This window comes from Taudactylus pleione, unplaced genomic scaffold (genome assembly GCF_031769625.1).
Source record: "Taudactylus pleione unplaced genomic scaffold, aTauple2 ptg002296l, whole genome shotgun sequence".
Lineage (NCBI taxonomy): Eukaryota > Metazoa > Chordata > Amphibia > Anura > Myobatrachidae > Taudactylus > Taudactylus pleione.
The window spans coordinates 1,477-21,670 of NW_028286687.1; the positions used below are offsets into that span (position 1 = coordinate 1,477).

Consider the following 20,194-nt stretch of genomic DNA (forward strand, 5'->3'; position numbering starts at 1 on the left):
GTCACACCGTCACCCAGTCACTGCAGCTTCCAGACAAATGTTTTCTGCAGGGTCACACCGTCCCCCAGTCACTGCAGCTCCCAAGACAAATGTTTTCTGCAGGGTCACACCGTCCCCCAGTCACTGCAGCTCCCAGACAAATGTTTTCTGCAGGGTCACACCGTCCCCCAGTCACTGCAGCTCCCAGACAAATGTTTTCTGCAGGGTCACACCGTCACCCAGTCACTGCAGCTCCAGACAAATGTTTTCTGCAGGGTCACACCGTCCCCCAGTCACTGCAGCTCCCAGACAAATGTTTTCTGCAGGGTCACACCGTCACCCAGTCACTGCAGCTCCAGACAAATGTTTTCTGCAGGGTCACACCGTCCCCCAGTCACTGCAGCTCCCAAACAAATGTTTTCTGCAGGGTCACACCGTCACCCAGTCACTGCAGCTCCCAGACAAATGTTTTCTGCAGGGTCACACCGTCACCCAGTCACTGCAGCTCCCAGACAAATGTTTTCTGCAGGGTCACACCGTCCCCCAGTCACTGCAGCTCCCAGACAAATGTTTTCTGCAGGGTCACACCGTCACCCAGTCACTGCAGCTCCCAGACAAATGTTTTCTGCAGGGTCACACCGTCCCCCAGTCACTGCAGCTCCCAAACAAATGTTTTCTGCAGGGTCACACCGTCACCCAGTCACTGCAGCTCCCAGACAAATGTTTTCTGCAGGGTCACACCGTCCCCCAGTCACTGCAGCTCCCAAACAAATGTTTTCTGCAGGGTCACACCGTCACCCAGTCACTGCAGCTCCCAGACAAATGTTTTCTGCAGGGTCACACCGTCACCCAGTCACTGCAGCTCCCAGACAAATGTTTTCTGCAGGGTCACACCGTCCCCCAGTCACTGCAGCTCCCAGACAAATGTTTTCTGCAGGGTCACACCGTCCCCCAGTCACTGCAGCTCCCAGACAAATGTTTTCTGCAGGGTCACACCGTCCCCCAGTCACTGCAGCTCCCAGACAAATGTTTTCTGCAGGGTCACACCGTCCCCCAGTCACTGCAGCTCCCAAACAAATGTTTTCTGCAGGGTCACACCGTCACCCAGTCACTGCAGCTCCCAAACAAATGTTTTCTGCAGGGTCACACCGTCACCCAGTCACTGCAGCTCCCAGACAAATGTTTTCTGCAGGGTCACACCGTCCCCCAGTCACTGCAGCTCCCAAACAAATGTTTTCTGCAGGGTCACACCGTCACCCAGTCACTGCAGCTCCAGACAAATGTTTTCTGCAGGGTCACACCGTCCCCCAGTCACTGCAGCTCCCAGACAAATGTTTTCTGCAGGGTCACACCGTCACCCAGTCACTGCAGCTCCCAGACAAATGTTTTCTGCAGGGTCACACCGTCACCCAGTCACTGCAGCTCCCAGACAAATGTTTTCTGCAGGGTCACACCGTCCCCCAGTCACTGCAGCTCCCAAACAAATGTTTTCTGCAGGGTCACACCGTCCCCCAGTCACTGCAGCTCCCAGACAAATGTTTTCTGCAGGGTCACACCGTCCCCCAGTCACTGCAGCTCCCAGACAAATGTTTTCTGCAGGGTCACACCGTCACCCAGTCACTGCAGCTCCAGACAAATGTTTTCTGCAGGGTCACACCGTCCCCCAGTCACTGCAGCTCCCAGACAAATGTTTTCTGCAGGGTCACACCGTCACCCAGTCACTGCAGCTTCCAGACAAATGTTTTCTGCAGGGATCACACCGTCCCCCAGTCACTGCAGCTCCCAGACAAATGTTTTCTGCAGGGTCACACCGTCACCCAGTCACTGCAGCTCCCAGACAAATGTTTTCTGCAGGGTCACACCGTCACCCAGTCACTGCAGCTCCCAAACAAATGTTTTCTGCAGGGTCACACCGTCACCCAGTCACTGCAGCTCCCAAACAAATGTTTTCTGCAGGGTCACACCGTCACCCAGTCACTGCAGCTCCCAAACAAATGTTTTCTGCAGGGTCACACCGTCACCCAGTCACTGCAGCTCCCAGACAAATGTTTTCTGCAGGGTCACACCGTCACCCAGTCACTGCAGCTCCCAGACAAATGTTTTCTGCAGGGTCACACCGTCCCCCAGTCACTGCAGCTCCCAAACAAATGTTTTCTGCAGGGTCACACCGTCACCCAGTCACTGCAGCTTCCAGACAAATGTTTTCTGCAGGGTCACACCGTCCCCCAGTCACTGCAGCTCCCAGACAAATGTTTTCTGCAGGGTCACACCGTCACCCAGTCACTGCAGCTCCCAGACAAATGTTTTCTGCAGGATCACACCGTCACCCAGTCACTGCAGCTCCCAGACAAATGTTTTCTGCAGGGTCACACCGTCACCCAGTCACTGCAGCTCCCAAACAAATGTTTTCTGCAGGGTCACACCGTCACCCAGTCACTGCAGCTCCCAGACAAATGTTTTCTGCAGGGTCACACCGTCCCCCAGTCACTGCAGCTCCCAAACAAATGTTTTCTGCAGGGTCACACCGTCCCCCAGTCACTGCAGCTCCCAGACAAATGTTTTCTGCAGGGTCACACCGTCCCCCAGTCACTGCAGCTCCCAGACAAATGTTTTCTGCAGGGTCACACCGTCACCCAGTCACTGCAGCTCCCAGACAAATGTTTTCTGCAGGATCACACCGTCCCCCAGTCACTGCAGCTCCCAGACAAATGTTTTCTGCAGGGTCACACCGTCACCCAGTCACTGCAGCTCCCAGACAAATGTTTTCTGCAGGGTCACACCGTCCCCCAGTCACTGCAGCTCCCAGACAAATGTTTTCTGCAGGGTCACACCGTCACCCAGTCACTGCAGCTCCCAGACAAATGTTTTCTGCAGGGTCACACCGTCACCCAGTCACTGCAGCTCCCAGACAAATGTTTTCTGCAGGGTCACACCGTCCCCCAGTCACTGCAGCTCCCAAACAAATGTTTTCTGCAGGGTCACACCGTCACCCAGTCACTGCAGCTCCCAGACAAATGTTTTCTGCAGGGTCACACCGTCCCCCAGTCACTGCAGCTCCCAAACAAATGTTTTCTGCAGGGTCACACCGTCACCCAGTCACTGCAGCTCCCAAACAAATGTTTTCTGCAGGGTCACACCGTCCCCCAGTCACTGCAGCTCCCAGACAAATGTTTTCTGCAGGGTCACACCGTCCCCCAGTCACTGCAGCTCCCAGACAAATGTTTTCTGCAGGGTCACACCGTCACCCAGTCACTGCAGCTCCCAGACAAATGTTTTCTGCAGGGTCACACCGTCCCCCAGTCACTGCAGCTCCCAAACAAATGTTTTCTGCAGGGTCACACCGTCACCAGTCAAACCAGTCACTGCAGCTCCCAAACAAATGTTTTCTGCAGGGTCACACCGTCACCCAGTCACTGCAGCTCCCAAACAAATGTTTTCTGCAGGGTCACACCGTCACCCAGTCACTGCAGCTTCCAGACAAATGTTTTCTGCAGGGTCACACCGTCCCCCAGTCACTGCAGCTCCCAGACAAATGTTTTCTGCAGGGTCACACCGTCACCCAGTCACTGCAGCTCCCAGACAAATGTTTTCTGCAGGGTCACACCGTCCCCCAGTCACTGCAGCTTCCAGACAAATGTTTTCTGCAGGGTCACACCGTCCCCCAGTCACTGCAGCTCCCAAACAAATGTTTTCTGCAGGGTCACACCGTCCCCCAGTCACTGCAGCTCCCAGACAAATGTTTTCTGCAGGGTCACACCGTCCCCCAGTCACTGCAGCTCCCAGACAAATGTTTTCTGCAGGGTCACACCGTCACCCAGTCACTGCAGCTTCCAGACAAATGTTTTCTGCAGGATCACACCGTCCCCCAGTCACTGCAGCTCCCAGACAAATGTTTTCTGCAGGGTCACACCGTCACCCACACCGTCCCCCCAGTCACTGCAGCTCCCAGACAAATGTTTTCTGGCAGAGGTCACACCCGTCACCCCAGTCACTGCAGCTTCCCAGACAAATGTTTTCTGCAGGATCACACCGTCCCCCAGTCACTGCAGCTCCCAGACAAATGTTTTCTGCAGGGTCACACCGTCACCCAGTCACTGCAGCTCCCAGACAAATGTTTTCTGCAGGGTCACACCGTCACCCAGTCACTGCAGCTCCCAAACAAATGTTTTCTGCAGGGTCACACCGTCACCCAGTCACTGCAGCTCCAAACAAATGTTTTCTGCAGGGTCACACCGTCACCCCAGTCACTGCAGCTCCAGAACAAATGTTTTCTGCAGGGTCACACCGTCACCCAGTCACTGCAGCTCCAACAATGTTTCTGCAGGGTCACACCGTCCCCCAGTCACTGCAGCTCCCAGAACAATGTTTTTCTGCAGGGTCACACCGTCCCCCAGTCACTGCACGCTCCAAAACAAATGTTTTCTGCAGGGTCACACCGTCACCCAGTCACTGGCAGCTCCAGACAAATGTTTTCTGCAGGGTCACACCGTCCCCCAGTCACTGCAGCTCCCCAGACAAATGTTTTCTGCAGGGTCACACCGTCACCCAGTCACTGCAGCTCCCAGACAAATGTTTTCTGCAGGATCACACCGTCACCCAGTCACTGCAGCTCCCAGACAAATGTTTTCTGCAGGGTCAACCGTCACCCAGTCACTGCAGCTCCCAACAAATGTTTTCTGCAGGTCACACCGTCACCCAGTCACTGCAGCTTCCAGACAAATGTTTTCTGCAGGGTCACACCGTCCCCCCAGTCACTGCAGCTCCCAGACAAATGTTTTCTGCAGGGTCACACCGTCACCCCAGTCACTGCAAGCTCCCAGACAAATGTTTTCTGCAGGGTCACACCGTCCCCCAGTCACTGCAGCTCCCAGACAAATGTTTTCTGCAGGGTCACACCGTCACCCAGGTCACTGCAGCTTCCAGACAAATGTTTTCTGCAGGATCACACCGTCCCCCAGTCACTGCAGCTCCCAGACAAATGTTTTTCTGCAGGGTCACACCGTCACCCAGTCACTGCAGCTCCCAGACAAATGTTTTCTGCAGGGTCACACCGTCCCCCAGTCACTGCAGCTCCCAAACAAATGTTTTCTGCAGGGTCACACCGTCACCCAGTCACTGCAGCTCCCAGACAAATGTTTTCTGCAGGGTCACACCGTCCCCCAGTCACTGCAGCTCCCAGACAAATGTTTTCTGCAGGGTCACACCGTCACCCAGTCACTGCAGCTCCCAGACAAATGTTTTCTGCAGGATCACACCTGTCCACCCAGTCACTGCAGCTCCCAGACAAATGTTTTCTGCAGGGTCACACCGTCACCCAGTCACTGCAGCTTCCAGACAAATGTTTTCTGCAGGGTCACACCGTCCCCCAGTCACTGCAGCTCCAAACAAATGTTTTTCTGCAGGGTCCACACCGTCCCCCCAGTCACTGCAGCTCCCAGACAAATGTTTCTGCAGGGTCACACCGTCCCCCAGTCACTGCAGCTCCCAGACAAATGTTTTCTGCAGGGTCACACCGTCCCCCAGTCACTGCAGCTCCCAGACAAATGTTTTCTGCAGGGTCACACCGTCACCCAGTCACTGCAGCTTCCAGACAAATGTTTTTCTGCAGGATCACACGTCCCCAGTCACTGCAGCTCCCAGACAAATGTTTCCCAGTCACTGCAGCTCCCAGACAAATGTTTTCTGCAGGGTCACACCGTCACCCAGTCACTGCAGCTTCCAGACAAATGTTTTCTGCAGGATCACACCGTCCCCCAGTCACTGCAGCTCCCAGACAAATGTTTTCTGCAGGGTCACACCGTCACCCAGTCACTGCAGCTCCCAGACAAATGTTTTCTGCAGGGTCACACCGTCACCCAGTCACTGCAGCTCCCAAACAAATGTTTTCTGCAGGGTCACACCGTCACCCAGTCACTGCAGCTCCCAAACAAATGTTTTCTGCAGGGTCACACCGTCACCCAGTCACTGCAGCTCCCAAACAAATGTTTTCTGCAGGGTCACACCGTCCCCCAGTCACTGCAGCTCCCAGACAAATGTTTTCTGCAGGGTCACACCGTCCCCCAGTCACTGCAGCTCCCAGACAAATGTTTTCTGCAGGGTCACACCGTCACCCAGTCACTGCAGCTTCCAGACAAATGTTTTCTGCAGGATCACACCGTCCCCCAGTCACTGCAGCTCCCAGACAAATGTTTTCTGCAGGGTCACACCGTCACCCAGTCACTGCAGCTTCCAGACAAATGTTTTCTGCAGGATCACACCGTCCCCCAGTCACTGCAGCTCCCAGACAAATGTTTTCTGCAGGGTCACACCGTCACCCAGTCACTGCAGCTCCCAGACAAATGTTTTCTGCAGGGTCACACCGTCACCCAGTCACTGCAGCTCCCAAACAAATGTTTTCTGCAGGATCACACCGTCCCCCAGTCACTGCAGCTCCCAGACAAATGTTTTCTGCAGGGTCACACCGTCACCCAGTCACTGCAGCTCCCAGACAAATGTTTTCTGCAGGGTCACACCGTCACCCAGTCACTGCAGCTCCCAAACAAATGTTTTCTGCAGGGTCACACCGTCACCCAGTCACTGCAGCTCCCAAACAAATGTTTTCTGCAGGGTCACACCGTCACCCAGTCACTGCAGCTCCCAAACAAATGTTTTCTGCAGGGTCACACCGTCCCCCAGTCACTGCAGCTCCCAGACAAATGTTTTCTGCAGGGTCACACCGTCCCCCAGTCACTGCAGCTCCCAGACAAATGTTTTCTGCAGGGTCACACCGTCACCCAGTCACTGCAGCTTCCAGACAAATGTTTTCTGCAGGATCACACCGTCCCCCAGTCACTGCAGCTCCCAGACAAATGTTTTCTGCAGGGTCACACCGTCACCCAGTCACTGCAGCTTCCAGACAAATGTTTTCTGCAGGATCACACCGTCCCCCAGTCACTGCAGCTCCCAGACAAATGTTTTCTGCAGGGTCACACCGTCACCCAGTCACTGCAGCTCCCAGACAAATGTTTTCTGCAGGGTCACACCGTCACCCAGTCACTGCAGCTCCCAAACAAATGTTTTCTGCAGGGTCACACCGTCACCCAGTCACTGCAGCTCCCAAACAAATGTTTTCTGCAGGGTCACACCGTCACCCAGTCACTGCAGCTCCCAGACAAATGTTTTCTGCAGGGTCACACCGTCACCCAGTCACTGCAGCTCCCAAACAAATGTTTTCTGCAGGGTCACACCGTCACCCAGTCACTGCAGCTCCCAGACAAATGTTTTCTGCAGGGTCACACCGTCACCCAGTCACTGCAGCTCCCAAACAAATGTTTTCTGCAGGGTCACACCGTCACCCAGTCACTGCAGCTTCCAGACAAATGTTTTCTGCAAACTACAAAGTCTGGGCGATAAAAGATCTGAAAATATAACCTCAGGATGTCACAAATGCGGCAAAGGCGGATTTCCTGGATAGGATTACTTATAAAATTCCAGTTTACTTAAACATTACTTGGTTTTAACAGTCCATGATTTTTTCAAACGAAACTGTATTCCATACACTTCCCCTTTCACCTCCTACTCTGGTCCCTCTCACCCCACCCACCTTATTAACCTGTTCCTTCCCAACAGTACCTACCCCTACTCCTTCAAACATATCCTAGTCTCTTCCCTTGTCTTGCATCTCTCTCCTCCCCCTATGCCTCCATGCTCCTTTCTGTAACTGCCCCTAACCTCCTTCCACCCCTCCCATTCTGATCCAGTTTCTCCACACTAAGGTCCCCAGCAACCTCCACACTGCTCAATTCAAGGGCCACTACCCAATTCTCATCCTCCTCCACCTCACGGCAGCCTGCGCCACTGCCAGCCACCACCCCTTCCTGCAAATCCTCCACTCCATCCGCCTCAGTGACTCCGCACTCTCTTGGTTGATTGTTCATCTGTACAATTGCGCATTCATTTGTCTCTATGTCTGCACCTCCCCTATGGGTTCCCCAGGAATCTGATTTTTTTTTTTTAGCCCCTTCTCTTCTGCCTTTACACCCCTTGCCTCGGAGTGCTCATCAGCTCCTTTAGCCTGCAATACCACCTATACACTGATGGCACCCAACTTTACATGTCCTCCTCGGACCAGTCACCCTCTCCCACATCACCCACTGTCTGTCAGCCATCTCCTCTTGGATGTCACGACTCTTCCTGAAACCTCAAACTGAACTCCTTGTCGTCACACACCCCAAGTTTTGTCGCTCTCCCCTCTCTCACCGCTGACAAACCTCCCTCTCCCAAGGCTGCTGCCTGGGAATCATCTGTCCTCTCATTATCCCCTACATTCAGTCCCTCTCCTGCTCTTATTACTGTCACCTCTGTAATATAGCCAGGATCCGGCCGTTTGTCATCCTGCGAGACAATAAAACTATGATATATGCCATTATCTCCCACCATACTATAACCTACTCCTAATTGCCTACCATACTTCCACCTTGTTCCTCTTCATTATATCCATCCTTAACAACTGCCTGCCTCATTTCCCCCATCACCACTCCTCCGCTCCTGACGCCTCTGTCAGACGCTGCACTGGCTCCCTATACTATAATCAAATTCAAACTCCACTCACCTACAAAGTCCTCAACCTTGGTGTATGTCCTATGACTATTTATGACGCTATAAAAAGACTCTTGTGGTGCCAAAAATAAAACATAATAATAAATGTTTTGCTAATTACTGGCTAAAACTAAATGGATTGTAGGAAGGCAAGTGAAGCACAGAGAGGTCTCTCTCACACACACAAATCAGGTATGTCTCTTACTTGAGCGCTCTCTTTAGACCATCCGTGACTGCCTCTTTTCGAGCTTTCTCCAAGGACAGAGCTTTAGACTTCAGCCCCTCACTGACACCGTAGCCAACGTCCTCGTGGTAGGAGCCATCCTAGCCGGGAGGGGGAATAATGGGAGGGAGTTACAAGCAGCCACAGTAACACAGGCTCATTCAATATCATCTGCACTGAGAAGTCAGCACTGAAAGGGAAGCCATAGGCAGCCAATGATCGTCTAGTTCCTGACCAGCAGACAATGGAAACCACGGGTCAGACTTCCATTTAGTTTTAGCTCTGTAAGAAATGGTTTCTATAGGCAACAAATCAAACCATCTATAAAGCCAGGAGTTTAGACTTATGTCAAATCTTTTTATCTGTGTCCATTGGGGTACACCTGAAACCTTGGGGGTACAGAGCTGTAGCCAGGAGAGAGGGCACTTTATAATGTCTACACAAAGTCTGCACCTCTGCTGCTCTATACCAGGCCTGTCAGGAAGTCAGTTATTACTCTGATCAGATAGAGAGATAAAACAAGGGGAGTGTTCTTCTATAACCGTGGTTCTCGGGGCATTTCACACCTGGGTACCCTCGGCAGCCCTTTTGTGTTATTTGTACCCCCAAATTTTGAAAATCACTAAATATTCTATAAAAAATATTTTTTTAACAAAGCGACATAGAATAGAACGAATTGTCAATATATATTTTCTTACAGTGTTCTCCCCAGGCTTTTGCGGGCGCACCACCCGGCAAAAAAACAGCCTACAACCCGGGACACTTCTCCCCTGCCCCAATAAACCGCATCCCCTTATGCCCAGTCACCCAATGTGACGGACATGGACGTGACACCGAGCTGCGCCAACGTCACGTGTTCTTCCCATCGGACGCTCCCAGTCCGTCTGGCATCCGCCAGCAAAAAGGACACGTTAGTGAAGGTTCTGGGCAACGGGACGTGGGGAGTGCCGGGCAATAAGTTGTATGGGGACGCAGCACATTGCGGCAGGGGAGAGTGCCGGGTGGTGCAGCTCGGGTCCGTCACAGTACAGGGTGGTGTCAGGCTGTAGGGCAGAGATCCCTCCTCCTGTATAAAAGCAAGGGCGCGCTGTTCGGGTGGGAACAGTCGCCTGAACACATTAAAGAGAGTAGTCCTGCTGGGGACAGTATTTGGGAGCCTGCAAGTGGGGGCACTGTATCTGGGAGATGTATAAAACAAAATTCTGTGGAGCCTGCAAGTGGGGACGGTATCTGTGGAGCCTGCAAGTGGGGACGGTATCTGTGGAGCCTGCAAGTGGGGACAGGATCTGTGGAGCCTGCAAGTGGGGACAGGATCTGTGGAGCCTGCAAGTGGGGACAGGATCTGTGGAGCCTGCAAGTGGGGACAGGATCTGTGGAGCCTGCAAGTGGGGACAGGATCTGTGGAGCCTGCAAGTGGGGACAGGATCTGTGGAGCCTGCAAGTGGGGACAGGATCTGTGGAGCCTGCAAGTGGGGACAGGATCTGTGGAGCCTGCAAGTGGGGACAGGATCTGTGGAGCCTGCAAGTGGGGACAGGATCTGTGGAGCCTGCAAGTGGGGACAGGATCTGTGGAGCCTGCAAGTGGGGACAGGATCTGTGGAGCCTGCAAGTGGGGACAGGATCTGTGGAGCCTGCAAGTGGGGACAGGATCTGTGGAGCCTGCAAGTGGGGACAGGATCTGTGGAGCCTGCAAGTGGGGACAGGATCTGTGGAGCCTGCAAGTGGGGACAGGATCTGTGGAGCCTGCAAGTGGGGACAGGATCTGTGGAGCCTGCAAGTGGGGACAGGATCTGTGGAGCCTGCAAGTGGGGACAGGATCTGTGGAGCCTGCAAGTGGGGACAGGATCTGTGGAGCCTGCAAGTGGGGACAGGATCTGTGGGGCCTGCAAGTGGGGACAGGATCTGTGGGGCCTGCAAGTGGGGACAGGATCTGTGGAGCCTGCAAGTGGGGACAGGATCTGTGGAGCCTGCAAGTGGGGACAGGATCTGTGGAGCCTGCAAGTGGGGACAGGATCTGTGGGTCCTGCAAGTGGGGATGGTATCTCTGGAGCCTGCAAGTGGGGACGGGATATCTGGAGCCTGCAAGTGGGGACAGGATCTCTGGAGCCTGCAAGTGGGGACAGGATCTCTGGAGCCTGCAAGTGGGGACAGGATCTCTGGAGCCTGCAAGTGGGGACAGGATCTCTGGAGCCTGCAAGCGGGGACAGGATCTCTGGAGCCTGCAAGTGGGGACAGGATCTGTGGGGCCTGCAAGTGGGGACAGGATCTGTGGAGCCTGCAAGTGGGGACAATAAATTCTGTGGTGCCAGCACTAAATAACGTGATGCTGATGTCACTAGAAGGACCAGATCCTACAGACTTTGATTATGAAAAGGCTGCAAACGACTGAGCCTCTAAGAAGAAGAGGAGAATATATAAAATGTTATTTCAAGTTTAAATCATTATAAGTTTTAAAACATTTTATTATTGCAAAGGCCCGCACCCGGCTACGTCTTGATGCCACCCGGCTGGAAACATTTTCTGGGGAGAGCACTGTTCTTACATATTATAATATAAGACAACTTAAAAATCGACTCCAAAAAGTTACATGTTACACTGACCAAACAGACTTTGTTAGCTTAGATGCACAATAGGGGGTAGCCTGGGAGTCTATTCATGCACAAATAGAGCTATTCGTATGCTTCATCATAGTTGGGCTTTGTTACATTACAGATTGCTGCATTGATTCCTATGCTACTAACTGATGCATTACTTGCCATACATATGTAGCATCTCAGTCCAAATGTAATGTTGCTGGGATTCAAAGGGGGCTGAATTATATCCCCTACCACCACCTGCCTGTGTGTATAAAATGTATACAAAGGGTCAGGAAAGCCCCACTATCAACGCTTCTGACTGCTAGGGTCTAGGGTCGGAATTACAAGGTTTTGATAATGTACTGATCAGATGGAACTTCACCACTTTGGGAAGAAAAGAGGGTTTAGTCTGAAGAATAAAGCTGACTTCACTAAAGATGAGACACGGAGACCTACAAGTCCCAAGCTCGGAAACCCTCCCAGCTGTAGAGACAGCCAAAATTAAAGTGGTCCGCCAACTAAGGAACTCTAACACCAAATCCAAAGCTGTGAAGCTATAAGGAGAGTGTATAGATGTAAGCACATGGCAAAGAGAGCTTCTTCTGACAGCAAACCGAGAGACGACATGTGAAACTTCATCCACCACTGGTGCACCCTTGGAGACTGATGAACTGGCTGGTCACGTGATAGTGTGACGTCTTTCATTTCACTCTGGGACTCTCTCTCGCAGTTAATTATGCTACTTACACTTGAAACCACTTTCCCTAATGCCGCGTACACACTAGACGATAAAAGTGAACAATAACGATATCGTAAGACATATTGTTCATATCGTCTAGTGTGTATGGTCCGAACGGCCAACGTTGCTCTACCCCGTGGGTCGTTAACGATATTCCCAGTCGGCTGTACATGCAGCTCAATCTAGGGATATCGTTAACGATGCAATGCTGCCGAATGCAGCATGGCCCTGCCCTCGACGTTCCTGGCATCGGCAAGTGTGTATGTACCTCCGTAAGTGCTGGGCATGACCCCAAGCTTGACAAATTGGAGGCGTGTCACAAGGCCACGCCCCCTCCCCAGCCGACCACGTCCCCTTTTTTGCATGAAGACCAAATTAATGTGTGGCTGAACTACACTGGCTTGATTTATCTGACCAGCCTCCCTTCTTGATCTGTACTACACAAGGCTCATTATAAACAACACAATCTGTAATAAGAAACATACTGTGCAGAACAAAAACGGTGCAGGCTGAACTTTTTGCACAACGTATATGAAATGTGAACTTATGAATTTGTATTCAGAACAAGAAAGAAGAACATAACCTATGACTAAATACAGGATCACATTAACCTTTAATATATCATTAGAACGGCTTTCATAAGCTCCAAAGCATAAAGCAGGGAGAGTTTAGAGATGTACGTGTACTTGTCATGCACTAAATCATTGTACAGTATAAATGAGCTGGTTACTGACTAAGGTTTAGGTGGCGCCAGGCAAGTTCTCGGACAGAAATGCAGCCCACATGTATGATAAACTAGAATCCCCAGCTCTACCAACAAAGACTACTCCATCTGTAGGGGGGGTAACAGAACCGTGCCGTACACTAGAACAGGAAGGACAGAACAGACATTACCTTCAGCTGTATCTTGACGAAGGCGCAGACCCCAACGTAGAATTTCCCGTTGCTCAGATCCACAAAATCTGCAGGAGGATAAATGGGTCAGTACACAAGGTGTGTGGGCTCTTGTCACCCCATCCTCATATAGATACAAAGCGACACTCACCAACATTCTGCTGAGTGATGGAATGCGACCAGCCATTGTACCCAAACATCTCATTGGCCAAGCTGATTACCCGATGCCCTTCAATGTAACACACCTGAGAGGGGAGATCACCTAACATTTTATTTATTATATATTACCAGTTATTTATGTAGCGCACACATATTCCGCAGCGCTTTTACATCAGTCCGTGCCCCAGTGGAGCTTACACTCTATATTCCCTACCACATGTACACACACACTAGGCTTCATGTACCTAACATAGGTAAAGTCTTCCCGTTGCGTCATCTACAGTTGGAATTGGTATGATTTACCGCTGGACGCCTGTCTGGCGGTTGGAATCCCGACAGCGGCTGCCCGATATGGGTGAAAATCCTGATCGTCCCTAAGGTAAGTAATGACTAACCTAATTCCCTCCCCTAATCTTCCCTTAGGGGTGCCTAACCTTCCCCCCAGTGCCTTACCCTAATCCCCCCTCTAAGTGCCTAAACCTAACCCCCCCCCTTCCCCGCCACATAAACCTAAGTCCCCTGGGGGGGTGCCTAACCCTAAGCCCCCCCCCCGGGGGTGTCTATCCCCAAGCCCCCCCCCCGGGGGTGCCTAACCCCAACCCTCCATCCAGCCTAGCCCTAACCTCCCAGGGGGGTGCCTAATCCTAAATCCCTCCCCGGGGGCCCTAAACCTAACCCTCCCCCCCCCCCCGTGCGGCTATCCGCGCTCGGCGTCCCTTCGATCGGGATGCCGGGCGCCGGTCTCCAGGCGTCGGTAAAATGACAGGTGTCTAGATTTAGACTGCTGTCATTTAACCCTCGCCGGGATTAAGCAGTCGGGAAGCCGGCTGTCGGGATTAGGTCCGCCAGCTTCCCGACTTCATACCCAATTCAGTAGCCCAGTTTAATTAGTGACATCACGTACACCGGCAGCCTATGCTACTGATGTGGAGCTGAACATATCTCGATCACTTGTCACTAAGAGATTCATGATTAGAAGGAACGCTACACCTATAAGAAAGGTCTAATAAGGGTCAGAAGACATGACAGGGCATTGTCACCTACCTTCTGTCCTCCTCCTGCCTGCCTGCTGCTGATGTACTCCGGTCCCAGTTTCTGACGCAAGGCATTCTGTACAGCCTGGTACTCCTCCGCTGTGTACTTGTGCTGCAATTAGACGAAACACAGACGGTCATTCAGCAATATATACAGAGAAAGTGTATCTAATCTGCAGCAGGGACGTAAGAATATACAGAATCACTATGATTACCTTATAGTGGAATTATTTTCTATTAGTTTATTTTATTTGCAGCAGAGAACTGTGAAGCAACTGAAGGACTCACAAGTTCCCCAATTAAATTCTTCTAGGCAACATTTAATTTGTGGTTTCTACTATAAACAGCCAATAAAAAGGCAATCGTGAAATGTGACCGATCAGCCCCGAAAGACCTTACGCCTGAACGTCCAATAAGGGCTAAAGTGTCCCCCGTGCTTCGAGCACGCTGCAAACACCCATTGTACACCGACAAAATTTGGTGGTAAGAAGACAGCTACCTGCAATTTGTGTCCAGTTATTCTCCAAACACACTAACAGGCCCCTCTGTGGTCCAGCAGCTCAGCCCGAGCACGTGAACCACCAAACTGGTGCTGTCAATCAATCAGCCAAAGCCTTAGTATGACCTCACGCATCTCCAACTTTCTTCTAATCAATATTGGTACTATGCTATATCCTGCAGTCTGGAACAATCTATGGACTGTACACGGAATGCTCCAGCCCCCTTATATTCCAGCACAGATACAGGAGACCAGTGAAATTACCTCCACCTACCTGTCCAAAGGATCCAGATTCGCTCCCGCTGGATCCCACCTGCCCAGGTTTGGACCGATTTCCTGCTCCACCTGCCTGAGCCACATACATGGTCGCCTATATCCACCTATGCAAACGAGCCAATCAGAAGCATGAGCGACTGAACAGATTGTATAAATTCATTTCTGCTTGAAAACACTTCCATATGTACTGTGTGTATGTTGTACGTTTTCTTGCCAACTAAAACCGTTGTCATTCTTGCACATGCCTGCACCACAAAATGATGATTGGCTATTAGAGTGATGTACAGTAGCTCTGATTATCTTATAACGCCTTTTATAAGCAGGAACTCTTCCTATCCACATTTCTGCCTAAATGGCAGCCACTGCAATTGCAGTGTTAATGGTCCAATATACAGGTATAGGGAAGGGTACACCTCTCGACACAAACGGATTATCATGATATATAGCCATATGTGTCACGTTTTGTATATCATTCCAAAAGTCATGTAACGTATATAGCTGTAGCTGTCTTCAATTAGGAGCGATAGCGGGGTAAAGTGCCATTGTAAACACGTGAAACGCTGGTAAAAGCACCTCGCCCGACTCACAGACTTTTACGCAGCCCTACGTGGCTGCAAACAAAAATACAAGTGTCTGGGGCTACCGTAAGTTCAGTATATGGCCGCACTTATACCGCGAGCCGGCTTGCATCTAATTGAATTGATCCCTATTTATATAGCTCTGTAAGTCAAATTATAGATATCCTAATGTATATACTTTGGGAAATTGAGACCTAACGAACCAGCGGAATCAGACATATGTGCAGCCACATTTACTTAGAAAGTCTCATATTAGCAACTACACGTCCAGGGAATGCCAACTAGGGTTCCGGACTATAGATAGACAGTAATTAGTTAGACCATGTCTAGATAGACACCAGATGTTAGACAGTCAATAGTTAGACAAGAATAAAAGTTCGACACAGACAAAAGACAGACACACTAAAGTTAGACATGTAAAAAGTTCGACAGGTACAAAAGGTCGACGGTCAAAAGTTCGACAGGAAAATGGTCGACATTTTTTTTTAGGATTAGGTTTAGTGTTAGGCACTTACTGGAAGATTAGGCACTTACCCCCCACGATTAGGGTTAGGCACCATGTGGAGGGATGGGGCTAGGGTGAAGATTAGGGATAAAAATAAAATTGGCTACCATTCTTGTGACGACCATTTTCATGTCGAACTTTTGACCCTGTCGACCTTTTTACATGTCTAATGGTGCTTACACACGGTCAGATTTTTCTTCAGATCTGAACGATAACGATTTAAAAAATAGTTCATATCTGAAGGAAAATCTGACATGCCTGAACGATGGACGATGAATGATGCGCGTTCCCGATGGAAATCGTTGAAATCTTTGGTAAAATCTTACATCTGACAGATCTGACCGTGTGTATGCACCATAACTTTAGTGTGTCTGACTTTTGTCTATGTTGAACTTTTATACTTGTCTAACATCTGGTGTCTATCTAGACATTGTCTAACTAATTACTGTCTATCTCTTATACCACACTCTGCCAACTATTGCAAGACAATGGAACAGCACGGGTGGGGCACTGCACGGTCAGCCGGGCCGATGCGACACACGCCATGATGTAGTTACATTAAAGCGGACAACGCTATATTGTGTCGTCATACAGCGGATCGTGCAGTGCGCACAATGACGTATTAAATTGCATCATCACGTCGCTAAGGCGTGTACCCAGCATTTTTTTTTCTTTTATCCCCTTAAAGAGGAGCCATACCTGGCATTACAGAGAGGAGGCTGTCATACAGAAGGTGGCATATGGGATTCATTTTAATAGTTTTGCTACTCCATTTACATTGGATGTTAACGTGTGGCATATAAAGGGCATAGTACACTGCAATACTATAGAGCAGGCCTGGCCAACCTGTGGCTCTCCAGCTGTTGTGAAACTACAAGTCCCAGCATGCCTTGCCAGTTTTGCTATTAGGGAATGCTAAAACTATGGCAAGGCATGCTGGGACTTATAGTTTCACAACAGCTGGAGAGCCACAGGTTGGCCAGGCCTGCTATAGAGGGTTGCAGAATACATGGCAAGGGAAATAGGGTGTGGCACTATAAAACAGACGCCCGTATAATAAACACACGAGTAGAACACACAGTCGGACTATAATGGCGTTGTCTCCACCACCCTCTCCCCGCCGGTCCCTACGGCCTCCGTGAACCGGCGTTTCCCCGGGTGACTCTCGGTCTCTGCTTCTTCCGGCCTATGGTCCGGGCGGGCGGTGATCCTCTCCGCTCACACTTCCCGCCTCCAGCCATTAGCCAATCAGGATACGCAGACGCGGAGGGCATGACGGGAAGAAATTCCACACTGTACAGTACACCCATACCTGAGGCTTCAGTGTGTCACTATCTCTATGGCAGTCTCAGGGACCTCGCCGCTCGCACAGAGCGGGAACAGATACTCAGCAGAGCTCTATACATCGTGTGACAGGCACGGAGCGGGATGGGGAATGGAGGACAGCGTCTGCTGATAGCGTCACTCAGTATACAGCTGAAATCCCTGCATCAGTGCGAAGTCGCCGGCCGCCATCTTTGTACTCCCAACATCAATTTAGACAAGTTTAACTAAAATCCTTTAAGGGGTACATTCACTAAGCGGGAAAAAATGGGGACGATCACTGCTCAAGCCAAGCCACAAAACAGGTTACTGCTGCAATATAATAGCTTTCTCACATGCTTAAATTGCGCCATTGGTGTAAAGGTGGCCCCCGATTGTGCCATTCAGCCCCTCCACCCACAGTGTCATATGGGTGAAGCCGTCGGAGATTACCATTGATGCTAAGCACTAATGGCACCATCTATGGAGACCATAGATGGTTCATCCTTCGATAGCCTTCTCTACATCACAGGTTCTCAAACTCTGGGGTCAATTCAGACCCGGACGCTAAGCTGCCCTTTCTTGCAGCCAAAAGGGGCCGGGTATGCAAATTCCGCGATCGCACTGTCTGGTGTAAGGACGCCCTCTATGTCTTAGAGAGCGTCGGCAGAGCGAATGCACCCCTGCAGGGCCGCCATCAGAGGGGAACTGCCGGGACTGCAGTCCCGGGCCCGGACCCTGGCTGAAGGGGAGGGGGCCCGCCGGCTCCTACCACCACAGCACAGCCTGCAGCCCGAACGAACCCCTTAAACAGAAAGGGAGCCTGGCCGCCAGCGCCACTGCTACTGCCCGCCAACTCGGTCCCCATAAATGGAGGAGACAGCGGCTCCTCCGCCAGCCTAGATGACAGACACCTGGCGCCGGCCCCTATGGTCAATAAAGTTTGATTTGAAGTCGGCGAGCATGATGTCACGCCGCACCACTGGAGGTAGAGGTCGGAGGAGCTGCAGTTCTAGAGGAGCAGCGTCTGCAGTGCGTTGTCGTCACGCGCGCCGACTTGAAGAAGCCGGAGCCTTCTTCAAGGTAATAAGGTAAGTGGAAAAAAGCTGGACTGGATCTAATAACCATAGGGAAAAAAAAGAAAGTGGGGAAGAAAAATGCTGTGCAGAGCCTGGATTTAACAAATAGTGGGGGCGGGTAGTGAATTGGGGAAAAAAAAGGGGCAGCTGGGCAGAGAATGTAAAAAAAAAAAAAAAGTGGTTAAAAAAAAAATAGCTGGCCTGAGACTGGATTTAAACAGGTGGGGGGGAGTAAAGTGGGAGGAAAAAAAGCTGGGCAGAGACTGGGTCTAACAACCAATGGGGGGGCCTTGCCTATTTTGTCAGTCCCGGGCCCCACAATTTCTGATGGCAGCCCTGCACGCCGGTATAAAGACTCCCACTTTTCTTTCTTAACACACGTCATCTCCAGGAAGTGTATGACTAATCGGAACCATCGAGAGCCATCGGAGCTGCACGCAGCGCTTGAGGTAGACCTTACTCCACCGCAAGCACTGCAATCACTGCAGGCTGAAATACAACCAAGTGACGTGTACAATGACGCTTCCATGCTAATTATGCACACCCATAAAACTCCATTTTGACGCCCAGACACGCCTGCGTTCGCAGGATCACTCCCCTGTTCACAAGCACCTTCCCCTGTTACCACCCATAAACGGCGCTATCTGTCACTCAAAGTAGCGCTCAGTCTTTGTGCTACGAGCGCACGATTCCCGATCACAGTGACTGATTCGTGCATGTGCAGACGGGCGATAATCGCCCAGAGCGTGTGCGTCCGCAGCTTAGCGACCGGGTCTGAATCAGGCCCCCTGTCCTCAGGAAGCCAAACAGTGCATGTTTTGCATGTCTCCACACAGAGGGGCAGATGTACTAATCTCTGGAAAGTGATATATTGGAGAGTGATAAACTACCAACTAATCAGCTCAGTGGGGTCTATCTACTAAGCCCTGGAGAGAGAGAAAGATAAGTACCAACCAATCAGCTCCTGTCATTTTTCAAACACAGCCTGTAAAATGACAGAAGCTGAGTGGCTGTACTTTATCACTTTCCAATGCATCACTTTCCAGAGCTTAGTACATCTACCCTTTAATCACAAGGGAAATAATTAGTTCCACCTGTGGATCTTTTAATGTGTGTCAGGGTGGGTACATACCTAAACGACCGGCAATCGTGCCGATGTTCAGGGCGATTTGCCTTCACCCTGGACATCACATGATTGCCGGTACACACTTAAAAGATTTAATGAAAGACGGAACGGTCATTGTTCCCTCCTTCATTAATATGTACATTGGCCGTGCAGCATGGCCAAACACGATATCGCATGCGACTGCAGGAGCGCGCAAATCGGGCATACACACTGCACGATATGCCCGATTTGTCGCTCCGATTTGGTCAAATTGTGCCGATATCGTCCTGGTGTGTATGCACCCTTAGTGAGTAATGAATACACCTGTGCACCTGCTGGGTGACGTGGAAAACGTGACGTGTGGGGTCCTGAGGGCCGAGTTTGAGAACCACTGCTGGTGCTCTATAAATGTAAAAAATTATATACTCTATATATAATATATATAATACTATTTACAAATGATTGACACCCAAAGCTAGTGCTGAAATTAGACAGAGACAATTGAAGCAAATATTTGTACATTCTTAGGTATATTGAGCCTTACCCGGTCACATAAGCATATTTGCCGCATTCCCGGATGTCTCCTCCGGGAGGGGGCAGCCAGATGGGAGGTCCAGGGGGTGTGGTGCAGCGGAAATGGGTGTGGCACAGAGATGTCGTCATCGTGGT

General features: G+C 50.9%; 1 protein-coding gene across 3 annotated transcripts; it reads right to left on the reverse strand.

The window, feature by feature from the left end:
* Window positions 1-8,757: 8,757 nt before the first annotated feature.
* Window positions 8,758-17,556, reverse strand: LOC148431395 (DNA repair protein RAD52 homolog). Of its 3 annotated transcripts, none has more exons than XM_088466027.1 (6): window positions 17,352-17,556; window positions 14,955-15,060; window positions 14,192-14,293; window positions 13,140-13,233; window positions 12,989-13,056; window positions 8,758-8,880 (listed from the first exon to the last, which is right to left on the reverse strand). In XM_088466027.1, exons 2-6 carry the CDS (start codon window positions 15,042-15,044, stop codon window positions 8,758-8,760), a joined length of 477 nt encoding a protein of 158 aa, XP_088322153.1. In that variant the 5' UTR covers window positions 15,045-15,060; window positions 17,352-17,556. The 3 variants fall into 3 exon arrangements, with proteins under 3 accessions (XP_088322153.1, XP_088322154.1, XP_088322152.1); XM_088466028.1 differs by lacking the exon at window positions 17,352-17,556 and adding an exon at window positions 17,171-17,288; XM_088466026.1 differs by lacking the exon at window positions 17,352-17,556 and adding an exon at window positions 17,119-17,288.
* Between the last annotated feature and the right edge of the window lie 2,638 nt (window positions 17,557-20,194).

Coding starts and splice junctions, on each gene's coding strand:
- LOC148431395 (XM_088466027.1), bottom strand. CDS start 15,044: ATGTATGTGGCTCAGGCAGGTGGAGCAGGAAATCGGTCCAAACCTGGG. Junction 13,234..14,191: donor AGGCAGGAGGAGGACAGAAG/GTAGGTGACAAT, acceptor CTCCCCTCTCAG/GTGTGTTACATTGAAGGGCA. Junction 13,057..13,139: donor CATCACTCAGCAGAATGTTG/GTGAGTGTCGCT, acceptor ATCCTCCTGCAG/ATTTTGTGGATCTGAGCAAC.